Source organism: Cylas formicarius, unplaced genomic scaffold, assembly GCF_029955315.1.
Source record: "Cylas formicarius isolate icCylForm1 unplaced genomic scaffold, icCylForm1.1 PGA_scaffold_10__41_contigs__length_53128322, whole genome shotgun sequence".
Lineage (NCBI taxonomy): Eukaryota > Metazoa > Arthropoda > Insecta > Coleoptera > Brentidae > Cylas > Cylas formicarius.
Genome location: NW_026844214.1, coordinates 10,791,567 through 10,809,946, shown reverse-complemented (window position 1 = coordinate 10,809,946; position 18,380 = coordinate 10,791,567). Strand labels below are relative to the sequence as shown.

Below are 18,380 nucleotides of genomic sequence, written 5' to 3'. Positions count from 1 at the left end.
ACCTGATAGTTTAGTACTTAATTCTTTTCATTTCTGGTTAGTCCCTTTTTACTAAAGTCTTTATTTCTGAAATTGTCTACGTTATTTAAGATATATTCAAATTCAAATTCAATTCAATTCAATCCAAATTTTTAAACGAACTAAAACCAAAATTATCGAAACGCTACGTCGAAGATGCTTTTTTATTATTTGGCCTCATGGTCAAGAATCCCTACTAGATTTTCTTTGCAAATTGAAACTCTATACACCCTAACATACTTTTTACCATTGAATTAGAAACTAATAATAACCTCCCATTCTTAGACATTCTTATCAATAGAAAATCAGACCTAACATTGGGTCATTTTGTCACATCACTATCCGGTCCAAAAATCATCGCTTATCAACTTTTTTGTTTACAGAGCCATAAAACAATCTCAGCCCGAGTCACTGAACCCCGAATTAAAACACCTTACCTCTGATCTTCTCTCTAATAATTTCCACAATAAAGATATTAAGCGTTTTAACACAACATTCACCTCACCACAACCTTCCAATAGCAATGAATCCAAAAGCAATGTCACACTTGCCACTGTGGTTCTTCCTTTCATTCAAAACAGCACTGATCCCATATCAAAAATTCTTAAGAAATCTGTAGAAATCTAGAAGCAACCTAACAAGCCAGTTTAAGTTAAGCTCTGAAGAAGCCAACAGGATGATTTTGCGAAACATTAGCAAGTTTTGTAAATAATAGAAATAAAGACAATGAAAGTTCGACAATCTCTTAGTATTTCTATGTACTTTCTGTTGTCCTATGCTGCCCTAGTTAACTCCGATTAATTCAGCTTAAGATGAAGATTATTTCTAAAGAAAAATATTTGAATGGCTATATACGTAAACAGAAAATATCTCAACAACGTTAAAATTAAAGAATATATACCATGTTCAAATTAAAATAAACAAACTGACACTAATTTGCTGACTTACTATAATTTTCAAGTGTTTAACGTTTTAGTTTTCCCAGAACAGATTTTCAAGTTCCTCCACACGAGAGTTAAAAAAAATGTTTTCATAAACATCCTAACTTTATAATATCCTTTGTTTAAATTATTTGATGCAGTGGTGAACCGAAACACACACTCTTATCAAGATTTATTTTGTTATGCTTACCACTTTTTTATATTCGTATTTTTGGCCAGGCGACCGTTTGTGTCTGGTTCATTGTGGTCATTTAATGGTATTTATTTTTTCTAAAGAAATTGCTTGCCTAAGGTGTCTTATGCTTTTACAATTTTATTTTTTCGAAAACGAAGCGAGATGTTAAAATGCATATTTCACAAAAATGATCAAAAAATGGTAGCGGAGAGAAAATTGGAATAACATCCACCATATATTATTTAATAAAGTAATGTCGTTACTTTACGGTACTGTCGGGAACAGTGTCACACTTGCAATATTTTGTATCGATAAGGTAGGTCAAAAACCACTGTGGCCAAAGTTTCAAAACGGCTAATATTTTATCCACCATGAAACACCCTGTATACGACCCAAATTGTCCTCGTTCCATGTTTCGTTGAATGTATTAGATTTTATCCCAACTGAAGCGGCACCAAATAAAAGTTTCTGAGAGAAAATTTCCAGTTTAAACTTTGAACCTTTACCGCTCCTTTTGTTAGTATGTAAATTTGAAACATTCTCGATTCTAATGCATAAGAAAAATTAGGCCAAACCTAAAAAGATAATTATAAAGATAACACTTTGGGTTCCTTTATGTTTAATTTGAATATTCCAAGCCTACGGAAAAACTCTCGTTGTCACTTCTGGCATTATATTCAAATTAGCGTGGCCGTGAACTCTGACCCTCCACGACAACTCTGCGAAACCCCCAATGTGTGTGTTAAATGAGTTTTTTTTATCCTCACACGAAAACATAGTAGGGAGTCCAACTTGTCGAAACTCTTGTTTTTACAAATTGAATTCGGTGTCCTTTTTAATCATTCATCTGGGGCATTGTGTGATGTCACTAAAACCCAATTAATTAAAGGAGCTTCAAATTTAATTGCTGCCGGTTTACGTAAATAAAATGGAGGTAATACCGGATTAAAACTTTTAGCAGGTCAGCGTCGGCCCTAACGTAATACCGGATTAAAAGTTTTAACAATTTATGCTAAACTTTTGCACAAAAATTTAGATCGGGCGTACAAAAAACGGGTAATGGGTCTTCTCCAGCAACATAATTAATAATAAAATGTGTATGTAATGTTTTTTTATTATGCGGGATGAAATAAGTCTAATTAAAATAACTTTACCCGTACACAAAAGAGTTTTTGTGAGAAATATTTATTGCTTAATCTAAGTGTTCAAATTGCTGTAAAAATTAATAATTTACACAAAAAGTGCGTCAGTCTCGCCGATATACCATTATATACCATTTACCCAATTTCATTATTTATACATTTACATAGTATATCCGATGATATGTTTACAATATTCCAACCAAAAATAGAGTTTAGAGCACTGCATAAATTGGGAAGAAAAGAAAAAATACCACCACTTTTATTAGTAATTAGTAACAAGGGATTACTCTAATTGCCTATTTGATGACCTAGATGAGGTTATTTCGGTTTCCATTACATTTTAATCCCATTAAAAAATTGGAAAATTGTTATCTCAGAATGATTTATGGAATTCCCAGGAGAGAAAGAATTTCTTTTAAAGTGCGGGAAGCGAACTGGCTAAATATGGACAACAAAAGAGTCCCGCGACCTTTATTCATAAAATCTTTAGAAACTGATATTCATAACCGCAATCTAACAACATGTTCTGACAATACCACGTCATAACAAAGAACTGTTTCAAAAATCCTTTTCTGAATACGTTCCAAATAGTCAATTTCTCATTACCACCTGCAATTCTTAGAAACAGAATGAAAACAAAAAAGTTTCAATCGCACATATAAACAAATAATTGTTTGTTTTTAATTACTTTCCTTTATATAATGCGTATATAGAATAATAAAGAAAAAAGTAAGTAGAAAATAATTATTAGCTTCTTATTTAATACGTATCAAATCTGATAGGCAACTATTTTTTATTTTTGTTATTGTGATCCAGGCTTCAACAGCATTTGTGTGTTCGTTCTTCTCATAAAAAGCTAAATAAGGGTCAGTTATCTAACTCACTGTAGTAGCATGCTGGTTAACTTAACTTAAGTTTTTTCTTGCTGCAGTGGAGTGAAATTAATAAACTCATTATTATTATTATTATTATTTGAGATTGAGTTAAATTTCCGTATTCCAGAAATAGTTGACAGACAGGTTAATCCTCACAAAGATGTTGGTAATATCTGAAGCATTCTGATTATTCCTGTATGTATGTATCTCTTAGGCTGATTGCATGGGTAGTAGTATATAAATGTAATTATTAAAAAAGGTTCTGTGGGACCATTAAGTAATTATAATTTCTGATATCTAAACTGATACAAATTAATAGTAGTTTTGATATGTTCATTTTTGCAGGAAAATATACAGCCCAAACAGGAGAGCAGCAAACAAATCGTAAGTAAAGTCCTCATGTAGTTGTTATACACAAACCATATTTTTAAAATTATGGAACCGAATCTTATATAAAGTTTGAAATCATAGCGAAATCTTGCAGCAGCTTGGAAGACTAAGCGATAGTTTAACTGATCGCTTGTGCCCAATTTCTTATTCCTATAGCTTTTCGGTATTCGTTTAGTAGAAGATCCAGGACTTGTCGACTTGTCGACCGAAAGGGTGTTGAAGTTTTCTTGTATATTGCATCCAATTCGGAATAATTGTCATCTTACAGGGCGATTCTACTTTTGTTCTAAATTATATCCACTTCATTTCGTCTGAATTTTGAACTCAAGTTCATATCTATACTTTTATAGCAGATTTCGGTACAGTAAGTGTCGAAAAACCTGATTTTGAATTCAATCTAATTGAAATCGCCCACTATTGCCGATTTTGACTAGTATTTGAACCATATTGACAAGAAAAGGTTACTATTTGGAACAGCTGATATCAGCAATTTTGATGCCGTTTTAGATACAATATGTCTCGGAAAAGGAGATTTTGAGTAGAATCTAATCGAAGTCGCAAGGAACGTCAAATATTTCAGCCAGTAATTTAGGTTTTTGGCTCATAGCTGTAAGTTTGATGCTGTTTTTGTAACAATATGGGACAGAGAAGCCGTTTCTAGCTTTCTAGCTTCTCAAAATCAAGAAGAAAAACGGGTTTTAAGTTCATAACTGTACTCTTGTAGTAGATTTCGGTACAGTAAGTGGCAAAAAATCTGATTTAAGTCGATATCTACTGGTTTGTTAACGTCTTCGTTGCAATAAGGCGCCGATATTGGCTAGACTTTGAACGATATTGACAAAAAAAGGTAACTATTTGGAACAGGAAATGAAGTTTTTGGTGATATCTGAAGTTTTGATGGCGTTTTAAATACAATATGTCTCAGAAAAGCCGATTTGGACTTTAATCTGAAAGAGAAAGTAAGGTTTAAGGATAATATCTGCAATTTTGTTGCCGTTTTAGATAAAATATAGTTATGACTAGAATCTAGAATCTAATTGAAATTACAACGAACGTCAAATGAGTGTGCCAGAAATTAAGGCAAAAAAGTCTTTTCTAACTGAAATCTGCTCAAAATCAAGAAGAAAACTGAATTATTTGTCCTAGAAGGAGGGGTTTTAAGTTCCTATCTGTACTTTTTTAGTAGATTTTGGTACAGCAAGTGATGATCAACCAGATTTTGACTTGAATCTAATTTGCAGCTTTTTAAAATCCTTAGAATCGGTTTCATTACCGAAAATTTATATTGATTACCATTTATCTCATAAACTTCGTTTCTGTCACTCAAACTATATGAAGTTAGCGTATTAATTATTAATTAAATGTTGTTTTACCCGACACATAGGTAGCGTTTTGCTTATTTTGCAATTAAAATTAGCAAATACATATTTCAAATCGCATTTCAGCTTTGTGATCGGTTTGAAAAATTAAAAAAAAAAAAATTATAATATGTTTTTGAATTGATATATTTTGGAAAAATTCATTCATTAAAAATGTAACTTATATAGACACGTCTATTTTGAATTCCTCTGAGTTTTTGAGTGCATAAGTAGCACATGCTAACAGGTAAAATACTCTATCAATTCCGATACTAATGCAAGTCAGAAGTCTTTGGATCTTACTGACAGAGGACATAAGACAAATGATCATCACTGTAATAATTCTATAAATGTTTTTTGAGCATTTTTGGGCCAATAAATCAATCCGGTTCAGGGTAACAGTAAGGAAATTGAAATACAAAATATATGAATATATTCTGTTGTATTGCATATTATATAATTGTTGTTACGTAAATAATAAATACAAATTAAATAAAATTAGTCGTTGGAATAGTTTGAATCTGTGCTATCACTACCATCCAATTAATGGTTTTACGTTGTCTCAAGTTTTTTTATAATTATTTTCTACTCAATGACATTCACCAACTACTTTCTAGTATTAATTCATGTTGAGTTTTAATTAAATCCATTACATTTTTGGCTTTATATTATATCGTCTAATTTTTCTTTCTATAGGATTCAAATCGCAAGGATAAGGTAATCTACGAAATATGTTTCATTATACGATTTGATTCTTAGAACTTCAACTCTTTTTTTTGTAAGTATCTTCTAAATAAATGCTAATCGTTGGTACATTTTTAACAGCATTATCAGAAACTGATGTAAAATGGATATTCTTTTACATCTATATGCAAGATCATTCAAAATTCAGTTCGGTAATGAATTTTGCCACACTTTCTTTAGTCGAACCAAGTCTCGCCTTTTTCTGCGTGAAATGGGGAACTTGAACATTTTTTTTATTCGTTCAATACCCCTGTTTATGTATAGAAATAACGCACACCAAATATCAAAACCCAGTATTTAAGTTGCAATAAATAACCCAAGTTGTGACACCCGTCTATTCCTTTTAAACAACACTAAACGCGCCAGAATTATCGTGACGTCAGACCGCTGCTTTTCGATCGATACGGCAAGATGTTATAGTATTATTCTGAGTTGTTAGACCGAGACTTGTATTTTTTACGTTTATTTTTTGTTATTATTATTTATATTTGTGCTTAGTGTGCCTTACATGATAATAATGGAAGCAGCACAAAAATGATATTACAAATTACAAAACGTTACATAAACTTTTTATTATTCTACCAGAAAATAACAGCCGCCGTTTTTTGTTAACATTATGTTGTTCATTTGTCACTTTAGCTTTAACCGTGCACACATTTTTAACTCTTGGAACTTGCACCTATCCTATTGCTTCATGGGAATGACTTGCTGATCAATATAAAGTAAAGAATAAGTCATCAATGCCAATATACTCTAAAATCAGTATTTAGGTTTCCACCGGTTAAAGAAAATCCTTTTTGTCTTTTTGTTGTTTAATAATTTATATTTTATTTGATATACATTTGAATTTTAAAAACTTGAAAACTAAAACAACTCTTCTTAATATTTTTAAATCCAAATAAGATTTTGAGCATAAATCGGCCCAACTTTCTTTTTCATTTCTTTTATTTTCTGTTGCAAACATTCAAATCACTATAATACATCGCACTATGCGAATCCACTCGGCATCACCATTCCTAAACACTTTCCTTATGCGTTTTTGGCATCGTTCCTTCACAACCTTGGATTGACTGTCCTCCAGTGTCCTCCAAATAATTTGCGAATTTTTTTTATTTGCCGTGTTAAAGTTTCACGAATGTTAAGTTAACGTTGGGTGATGTTTTTCAAATATATTTTTTTAAAATTTAAATATGTAGAAACATTATGTGCAATAAAGATAAAAATAAATTAATTATATTAATTTTTTACCTTTACATGCTCGTGAAATGATTCTTGAAGCAAATATTCTAATGGACTTTTTTCTAGTTAGCTCTGAACATAACAAATAATGATTCTAAGGTATCGGCACTACTAAATTAGAAAAACCTCTATGCAGTGATAAATGCCTATAAATCGACTTTTTATCAGTTTATTGCTGGGTTTATTGAAGAGAAAAGGCCTTCCGTTTATGGTAGGTTAGGTCATGGTTTATCGTGTGCTGGATTATAACCTGATGTTTTTTGCTTTTTATGCTCTATTCAACTTGGCGTTTGCTTTTTGTAAAATGCTAGTATATACTGGATACCACGGCTATAGACCTCATTGTGGCCTATTTGAACAAATTGAGCCTACACTATTTTGATAAAATATATACGACAATATAGGTACTGCTTTGTTAAATGTCTATGGGCTTGCCATGGAAACAAACTGAGTTCCGCCTTTAAAGAGAGTCTCAACGATCATCTCGTCCTCTTTCTCTTTTTTTTTCTTGAACATTATACTTTTTAATTTGTTTGTATCAATGACGAGATATAATTCCATTTTTATTTTACACTTTCAAATAAACAGTCAAATTAAACTGGACATTATGATTGGCAGAGGACGGTTCGATGTCGCCATCTGCCAAAAACCTTCAAACTCTATTGAACAGAGTCATCGGATAGATATAAAATGAGTTTATTGACGTTTGTCCCTAATTTTTTACCCTTCTTGTTTGTACCCCCGAAAGAATGATACCATTGTTCGCTGTTGATCCGGCCATTCAAGTTTGAATAAGAGCCCTTTATTAAAAACAGAATTTTTGTTAACGTTTTTTCGTACGACGGCGACGGCGTCGCAAAACTAATTTTGCCTGTCATACGCGAAGTGATTTTCGAAAGAATTACGAAGCGGAGACGATTGTTTCAAATATAAAAGGCCGTTATGACACGCTAGCTCATAATAAATTTCAAGCGCCGCAAAATGTAATTAATTTTTGTTTACGAAAAGTAAGATTAAAAATATTATCTAAAGGAAGGGTCAAAAGTTAAATAATAACATTGTAAACAAATATGGACAGGCTAATTAATATATTCAACTGCCAGCGTAATGTTCAACGTGAACATATCCTTCAAACGACATCGATACTCACTATACTTTTTATATTTCAATGATCTCACCGACTTTTAACTGCAAATGTACAAAATAATATATTATGTAACAAGTAGGGTAAACAGCATTTGCGTCACGAGTTTGTTTAGTACGAATGGAGCGAGTACTTAATAAACCAGTGGCTACATATTTGCACAACAACACGAATACATTCACTGACATGACCGTCAGAACTGACAAACGTCAAAATTCAAAGCGTGGGAAATATCTCCGAAAACATCCGATTGCTTCCAAATCCGTGCGGTAAAATCCTGGAAATGTCCGAAGTGGCTCGAATCCGTGGGAAACGAAACTGACGTGGTAAAGTGGCGCTTCCCGCACGCTAGATCGGTGAGTAATTAGGCATTTTACAGACAGGAGTAGAAAAAAATAATAACAGTTTATCGGATTACTAAGTTTCATACCATTTAAACAAGATATATAGTCTGTTACTGGATGTGCTAAATTTCGTATATAAATGAAATAAGAAAGTTATATTGTGTGGTGACTTCAACCATGATTTACAAAAAACCTTACAGAGTAGAGGGAAATTAATACATATCTTCCTACGTTGGTTTAGCAAGTAGAATTCATTTGCCAACTAGAGTCACATGAACTAGTGCCTACATAATTAATCATCTATTTTCGAATTTTTTATGTAATACCTTTGTTATTGGCAATACAATATTAGACCACAGATCAATTTTATGTTCAATAAGTTCTGTCGATAATATAAATGCAATTCAAAATAGCATAGTTACATTCCGAGCATCTTTCTCGGAGGAGGCCATAAGGTCGTTTGAACAAGCACTGTTTCATGAGAATTGGTGAATATTTTTATTCGTTGTTTTTGTGAAATTTTAACATGTATTTTTCTAAACGACCATTCTACATGTGTAAAAATAAAAAATCATGGATATGCTATGACGTAAAAAAATCAAGTAGGGAACTTAAATATTTGTTTCGATAACACAATAGTACAAAATGCAACAAGTGCAGTAAACGGCAATTGACTCACGAGTTTATTTGGCACTAGCGAAGCGCAGCGGAGCGAGTGGTTAATAAACGAGTGACTTAAAAAATTAACCGAACGTGTTGCATACTATACTTTCTCTACGACGGTTAGTTTTTGGGTACATTTTTGCGAATAGACGAATACATTCACCGACATGACCGTCAGAATTGATAACGTCAAAATTCAAGGCGTGGGAAATATCTCCGAAAACATCCGATTGCTCCCAAACCCGTGCGGTAAAATCCCCGGGATCTGTGGGAAGCGAAAGTAACGTGGTAAAGTGATGCTTCCCTCACGCTACATCGGTGTGCAGTTAGGCAGTTTACACATGGGAGTGGGAAAAAAGTTTACGGGACAGGATACGTTGGCTAAAATCGAGCATAACACAGTAGTAAGGAATAGAAAGAATAGTTATCATTTAGTTATTTCAAACGAGCGGAGCGAGTTTCTAATAAACGAGTGAGTTAAAAAGTTTACCGAACGTGTTGCATACTATACTTTTTCTACGACCGTTAGTTTTTGGATACACTGTCGCAAAACAACACGAATACATTCACTGACATGACCGTCAGAATTGACAAACGTCAAAATTCAAAGCGTGGGAAATATCTCCGAAAATATCCGATTGCTCCCAAATCCGTGGGGTAAATCCCGGAAATATCCGAAGAGGCTCGGATTCGTGGGAAACGAAACTGACGTGGTAAAGTGACGCTTCCTGCACGCTAGATCGGTGGGTAATTAGGAATTTTACACACCGGGGTAGAAAAAAGCTTTTACCGGCAAAAAATTTGTAATTCTGAAAATATAAACCCGCTTGGAACGTGGTAGAAGAAGTAACTAATAGAAAGAGAAAACTCAATAATATTCAATTTAAGTGTAATAATAAGAAAAGAAGATCCTCGAGTTATATCAGACATGTTAAATGATTTTTTCAGGGAGGCTCCTTTGGAAATAACCAGGAACATTCCCAAACAATCTTACTTACTTACTTATTAAAAAGCTTAAAAATAAACGATCTGCTGGATGTGATGATATCCCGAATTTTTTGATCAAGCGATGTATAAAACAGATGGTGTATGCACTGAAATAAAGTCGAAGTCATCCACGTTCTTATAGAATCCCAATTATAAGTGGTGTGCGATTTTTTAACCTCTTACCGAAAGAAATAAAAATGTGATAATTTATGAGCATTTATAAAAATGTTAAAGGAATATCTTGTGACCTGTACTCAGTAGAAGAGTACTTTAGTTAGGCCTTTTCCTTCCTTGTTTATAGATTATCGTTGCTAGTCTTGGATTATGCGTCATTTTATTTTATTTATTTTTTACTATTTCCTATACAAACATTGTATTTTTTTGATTTGGAAAATAAAGATTATTGTTATTACTATTATTAATTGGACCGGGTACTGCCCTCATCTACAAAAAAACGTAAGTTGAAGGTCTTTTATTATTATGGTAGCGTGCAATATATTTATTCATTTTTTTAACAAGAAGACTTGCAGAAGTATTGCAGGGAGGCAATTTTCTTGGAAAAAATTGATTTTAGGCACTCAAATGAAGCAAAACAAGAAACTTTAGGTATATATGTCTACACGAAATTTTTATTATAATTATTATTATCCTTAAGTACTTACGAAAATTAGGTATAGGTATTTCAACAAGTTATAAGTGAATTAAGATTCACTACAACCTTTTTGGGTCCGTTGATTAGAGGCTAAATCAACTCACCCAAAAAGCACCTTGGCGATATAAATAAGGCAGATGCATTGTACCTTGACATAAAAAAAGAATAAACTTATAATTTTAGGGGATTTTAAAAAGTTTTGATACTTTGACAAATTTAAGTGGCTAAGTGTGGGTGTCAATGTATGAAATATGACTAAAAAAGGAAAAGCGGATATCCTTCATTAATTGTGTTAGGCAACGCAGAGTATCATCCAAGAATTTTAAGTAAACACACTACTTTGTCTTGTCGGAAAAATAATATTTATGACGGGGCTTGAAAAACCTTAAATATCCTTTTTCTACTCCCGTCTGTAAAATACCTAATTACACACCGATCTAGCATGCGGGAAGCGTCACTTTTCCAAGTCAGTTTCGTTTCCCACGGATCCGAGCCACTTCCGGATATTTCCGGGACTTTACCGCACGGGTTTGGGACCAATCAAATGTTTTTGGAGACATTTCCCACGCTTTGAATTTTGACATTTGTCAATTCTGACGGTCATGTCAATGAATGTATTCTTGTTGCTTTCCGATAATATACCCAAAAACTAACGGTCGTAGAAAAAGTATGGTATGCAACACGTTCGGTAAACTTTTGCCGTTTACCGCACTTTTTACATAATATACTATTATCGTTTCGGTATTCTTAGTATTATGTTTTGGACTGAACGAAAAATTTTCATTTTTGTTTTGAAATATTATTCTCTGAACATATTTTAGAATTGAAAGCTGTATTAAATGTTCTTATGTTTTTTACCAAAAAAAGAAAATAGAGATATATTACTCAGGGTGGATAACACGCCAGCAGCAGCGTATATAAATGAGATGAGAGGCGAAAAATAGAACGAGATTGCTGAAATATCATCTAAAAAGTGATGCCAAATTTGAAAATATTCCAGAATGTGTTGCCAAGATGTGATACTCTTTTAAGAAACCACAAATAGACTTTTTTGCTTCTAAAAGTAACACTAAACTAAAATTTTATATTTCCGGTCTTGTTCTTCCTTGTCAGTAAATGCCTTTCTCTTGTCTTGGGAATTATGGTATTGGTATGCTGTTCCTCCTTTTAGCATGATAAATAAGACTATTGTAACGGTTATTGGCGATAGAGATAGACGATCTGAACAATAATTTGAAAGTGAAATACGATATTTAAAATTATAAAAATTCGAAAACCACAGTACTATTTAAATTTGAAAAGCTAACACCATTTTCATTATAGGTACATGTCGTCATTGTTAACTCCATATAATGTGGCTTGAATGTGAACATACTTGAGTTAAATAAGTCATGCTTTGGTGAAGTAGCGCATAGTCTTGACTTAGCTGACGGCTTGTCCTAGGACTCCTATCCTTGAAAACTGGCTTGTTGTCTGGAGCTCCCGACTCCTGCATTTGAAAGATTCTACTTTTCCCAGAACTTCGGCTATTGCCGGGTCAGTATAGTCGGCTTTTCCCTTCGACTCTTGATACCCCTTTTTTCCTCTGTTAAGTGTCAGTAGGGTTCGCGACTACGTGTAGTGTTGTGACAATGAAATCAATGAAGCTAAAGTATTTTATCCAAGCGAGTATTATCTAGCGAATACTCTACCATCGAAAAAGGTCCGCCTCCAGTCGTTCTTAGCCAATTTTGCCCCCTTGATGACTGTTTTGACATATTTCTTTGTTGAAGTGTTTTATAATTAGTTAATATGAAATAAAAAGAAAAAATACATTAAACCTCCCCCTTGTGATTTGAATTTTACAATAACACATATTTTTTTCACTTAAATACTTTCCGCTGTTCATCGCCTTTTTTCACGGATAAGTAAAGTAACTCAATACCATATTTTAATCAATTTTTGCATACTTTTTAATAGAACAAAAAGAGCAATTTATTTATACCAAACATAGAGATAAAATTGTAGGTTAGTTTTGGTCGATGTCAATTAACAACAACATGGGATACATCAGACTCTTTTTATCCATTTAATCTCAGAGCAAACATGTTTGCAAAATATATATTAATATATAATATAATAATATATATAATATTTTAAAAAGGTATTTGGGATAGGTGTGTCAATTTTATAGTTTCCTGCAACCCATCAATACGAAGTAGCCATTGACGCCTATTGACACAGAATTAATGGCCTATCCGTCAGCAAATAGGTCTTGCTTATCAGCCCTCAAATCTGGTTGGTTGATGAATCCCTATTACAGCGAATATTATTCTTCGTTACCTAAAACCTTAAATTCCAATTTCGCTTCTGAGATTCTTCATAAATTGACCGACAAATTTAATAAGCTCGTAGGAAACTAAACAACCGTCTGCGTTGTTGTATTATTTATCGATGGCTCTGATGCTTTCAATTTTCATAAGTTGTACGTTGTGGATGATATTGAATTTTCACCCACTGAGATAATAGAATTAAATATCGGAACTGAATATATGAATTCTATTCTATTGGGACAGGACAACTTTTGAATTCGGGAATTTTCTTGGGTAAACGTGGACAATTGAATATTTATTTTTGTTTTTGTTTATAATTCTATAGCTACAACATAATAGATGGAAACCTGTTAACTATACCTAAGCTAGTAGAACAATAGATAATATTAACCTACCCTTAAAAGGTCGGGAAAGTTAAAAATAGAAATAATAGAAAATAACGATTTACCTTTATTTTGCAATTCAAAGCAGATAAAATCTCCTGAGTAGGTTTTACACTCGCTGCAGATTAATTCAAAATTAATTAATTAAAGGAATCGGCAAATTCAGAAATAGAGCATTAACAAGAATCTTTTGGCTTTCACTATTTCTCTTAGATTTATTGTCAGAAGAGTAAATTAAGATTTAATCAACAGCATATAGTGGTGATTTTTTATTAAGTTCTGGGGCATCTATGGAGTTTTGTTGACACATTGATAGGCTATAAAATTACCACTATTTGATAAACGGTAGCGGTGGAAATCGTCATTGCATAGAAGTAGAAGTGGAAGGAATGTATATGACAACACATGGGATAACGGAAAAGATGCTAGAATATGCCCAAAATATATTCCTTTCTTTTAATCATAAAATATTTCTCGCAAAAATATTTTCGTCTATGGACATATTTTCGGCTCTTGAGTATTAAAAGGAGTCAGCAAAAAAATAACTGTCAAAATAAAGAATTCCGAAAATAGCGAGTAAAATTTCGACAAGTGTTTGTTCTCCCACGGCATTACATTCAAAGGGCGGGAATTAATCTGTCATCACCACTAAATATACAGGCATCTTCAGACAACAAAGAAATGAGTTATGCTATGTAAATTAAAGGGCCCTTCGACCTGGCGAAATGGGCTCCATTTTCGTTCCAAATGCGTTGAATTCCGTTCCTAATTTTATCGTAGTTATCAACGAGCATAATGTTTGTACAGGATGTCCTATAGGAATTCTTTAGTGCTGTCGTAACGACGTCATATAAATCTGTGTCAGCACGGGTTGGCTCGACTAGCGCAATACTTTCTCGGAAACTCATTATCTCTCGCGAAAAGAATAATGGTCTGCGAATTCATAGAATATTAAACAAAATTTTTGCCAGCCCAGTTATTGATTTTTTAAAACTGCTTCATAAGATTCATATGTTTAGTTATTTTGTAATGGAAATACTGAACGAGAACTGAGATGTTGATATTTATGAGCTGCTCTCCTTCTACAATCCTTGTCCATGTCCCTAGCTAGTTCAACATCAGCGTGCAATATATATCATTTGAATGCTAGATAGAAACCTGCTGTTGTTTTAAAACTGACGTCCATGTTATGATTTAAGTAGGGGGGTGTTTGAAATCTTACATAAATTGTGTTAATTAATATTACTAGTAATTAGCATTATCTTAATATATGACAAATGGTTGATCGGTTTTTTTTAAATATTTCTTTATTAAATTAAGTTAATTCCGGCTTTGTCGTTTGACACCCTTTTTCTGTTCACTGTTCGTTTCATAACATTGTCCTCAATTGTTCCCCCCGGAGATACGATTGGGGAACTTATTACTCAGAAATTTTTAGCTTCGAACTTTGCCATGATCATTTTTACTAAGAATATCCATGCCGTTGAGGCCGATTTCTCGACCTCAGGGCAAAAAAGTCCCCTTTCCTCCTCTTGTTCGTCCGCCAGTAGCCGTTGAAAAGCTGGATGTGGATCACTTATTCTGGCGATCAGATCATCGTCAGTTTTCTAGGAAGGTGCACCGGATAATGTTAGTTATCACACGGTGAAGTTGACATAACAATTGTTACTTGGCATGCGAGAATTATAAATATCCAACAAAAATCGGCATGTTCTATTACTCATCACTCACGACGATGCAACCCATAGATATGGTGTTCCGACCGTATTATTGTGATACACGCCAAAAACTAGGATAGAAAAAATTGATATTGTTCAAGTGTATGCACCAACCACAGATAGAACGGATGTAGAAGTTGAAGAATTCTATCAGAATCTGGAACATGTTCTAACATCTACTAAAAAAGAAGGGGTCACCATAATTATGCAAGATTTCAGTGCAAAAGTTGGGACTATTAAAACGGAATGATGTACAGGAAAGTATGGACTAAGAACATAACATAGTCAGAAATCAAATAGACTGCATACTAATCAGATGTAGGTTTAAGAACTCTATCATACTAACGAAACCTACCCCGGAGCAGATGTGGGGTCGAATCATAACCTTGTAGTGGCAGTAGTAAACATAAAGTTAAAGAAAGTGATACACCAAAATAACAGGCAGAAAATTGAAAAAAAAAAGTAAAACAATTGAAAGAAACAAGCTTAGTGAGTAAGACGCAAGAAAAAGTAAATGAAAATCTCGCAAAAATCAAAGAAAACAATATGAACACTAAGGATGTCCAGAACAAGTGGAAGAACATAGAAGTTGCACTACGGCGAGCTGGGGAGAGCACCTCAACTCTTAATAAAGTTAAGAATAAGGAATAGATGACGAACGAAATTATGAACATGATGGAGAAAAGACGAGACTATAAAACGAAGAATGAAGAAAAAATACAAAGAACTGAATCAAAAGATCAAAAGAAAAATCAAGGAAGCAAAAGGGGGATAGTTGTCATAAAATTGTAAGGAAATAGAAGAATACGAAAAAAGACATGACACCCTCAATATGTATAGAAAGATCAAATAATTGACAGATATTAAAAGAACAAGACAATCTTTCACACTAATAGAGGAAGAGAGAAGGAAACTCATTATTGACATGAATGACATATTAAAGAGATGGACAGAATTCATAGAACGGTTTAAGGATGAAAGACCAGAACTTGAAATCATACCAAATGAAACGGTTCTGGAAATATTAAAAAGTGAAGTAGAATACGCCATTAAAAGTTGTAAAACCCTAAAATCTGTAGGTCCAGATAAGATTCCAGTACAATTACTGAATTACTCATAGACCACAGCACAATTGACATAATGGTCAACCTATTTAATAGCATTTATAGAACAGGCGTCATTCTAGGAGAGTGGCTTTCACCAACGTTTTTAAAGAACAATACAAAGAAGTGTTCAGAAGATAGGACTGCTGCATTAATTTATCACACATTTCTGAAGATAATTCATAAAAGAATATTTAAAAATTTGAGGAAGACATAAGTGACACACAACTGAGATTTGGAAATGGACTAAGATCACGGGAAGCTCAAATTGGTGTGAATGTATTGATGCAAATAGGTCTAGATATAAACCAGGATCTTTATGTCAATTTTATAGATTTCGAAAAGGCCTTTGAGGGTTCGTCATAAAAAACTGTATCAAATTCTCAAGAGGAAAAAACATTGGTAGTCGAGATATTAACATAATAAATAATATTGAAATCACACATCAAGAGTCAAGGTTGCTGGAATAACCGTTAACGGCGAAATTATTAGCAACATACGATATTCTGACGGCGTGTTGTTATTGACAGATTGTTTGACAGACTACTCGTATACGTGTAGTAATAACTACGGTCCAAAACTGAATCTTAAAAAGACAAAATTAATCGTAATATAAAAAAAAACAATTGTTAATGATGACTTGACAATATTGAAAAATTGAAAGGGTCAATTCATACAAATATCTGGTTGCCTTGATTACTGAAAATAACGAACAAACGGGAGAAATTAAGGTAGAATACAAATAGCAAGACAGGCTTTTATTAAAACAAGAGACCAACTTAAACTTGATATTTAGAATGCTGCGTTGCTGTTTTCTTCGTGTTGCTGTATGGTATTGAAACATGAGAATGTGGAGAATATCATGGACGTTGAAAGTGACAAACAAAGATGTGCCTGTCAAGAATGGAGAAAGAAAGTGAACTAATAAAAACTAAGAAGAAGAAAATTAGAATATCTCGGTCATATAATGAGGGGCGAAACGTACGAGCTGTTGAGGCTTATCATCCAAAGAATGATCGAGGGAAAGAGTATTGTAGAGCGCAGGAGAACTTTCTGCTTAAAAAATCTGGGAAAGAATAGCGATGATGATTTCCTACCTCCGATAGGAGTATTAACCGTAAGAAGAAGAAGAAGAAGAAGCTTGTCTCCTCAACCCAACCACTGCTTTTCTGAGAACGCTATAACTGAACTGAACTGAATATAATACGTGAGGTGCACGAAAACAATAGCAAATAAAACTATCTATGTCATATACTTAGAATGGAAGCTGATCAGTTAGAAAACAGGACGTTTTTAGTTCTTTAACTTGAACCACATAAAACCCGACTCTTTTCAAGTGTTGGGTCCAATGCTTAGGGTTTGAATAATGAAGAAAAATATTTGGGAACAAATTATTTCTAATGGTTTCGCCGAGAAGTAATTCTTTCATCCTTCTAATTTGTCGCTGTCCTGGCATTCTATACCTTATTATGGACTATCCATGTTGTCATTACGAAAAAATATTGGGGTGACCCCTGTAATTGAAATTCCTAATTGTGGTATAAAGTAGCATTATAACAAAATCAGCAAAAGTCATAAGTTAGGTTCATAATATTACCTGTTGAATCAAAAACTTATTACCAAAAAAATCAATGGTCTTACGTCGCTACAAGATGAACAACAATGGTTTAGAAGAGGACGCTCGTGCGTGGATGCAGTTTTTTTCTTAAGACAGATAACAGAGACATCCATAGAATATAATAAACCAGCCTACCTATGCTTCATTGATCTCACGTATAACAGAAATATACCCATAAATATTGTCCAGACGATAGAAAATATATACTTGAACAATAACATCCAAGCCCGTATTAATAACAAGTTAACGAAACCTATGCAGGCCAACAACGGTATCAGACAAGAAGACCTCTCTTAGTCCGTTGTGATTTAATATAATTATAGATGAAGTGATAAAAAAAGTTCGTTTGGGTAGAGGGTACAGAATGGGTAATGATGAAGTGACGATGAGAAGACGATCTGCAGAGACTTTTAAACATCTTCAACCGCACAGGCAAGCAATTTAACATGACTGTCTCAGCCCAAAAAACAAAATGTATGACCACATCAAAAGAGCCTCTCAGATGTAAACTGGAAGTGGACGGGCAAGAAATTCAACAAGAGATGGAGTTTAAATATCTGGGTATTGACATTAC

General features: G+C 33.4%; 1 protein-coding gene across 4 annotated transcripts in view; it reads left to right on the top strand.

Annotated features, from left to right (window-relative positions):
* The window catches only part of LOC132700301 (nephrin), a 539,288-nt gene that overhangs the window by 232,912 nt on the left and 287,996 nt on the right, over nt 1–18,380 (top strand). For 2 of the 4 annotated variants that reach the window (XM_060667521.1, XM_060667492.1), the window contains exon 2: nt 3,497–3,535. The exons of the other annotated variants lie outside the window; for them this stretch is intronic. In XM_060667521.1, coding sequence (XP_060523504.1) covers nt 3,497–3,535 — 39 coding nt within the window. The remainder of the gene's footprint in view (nt 1–3,496; nt 3,536–18,380) is intronic. 4 annotated transcript variants of the gene reach the window in all.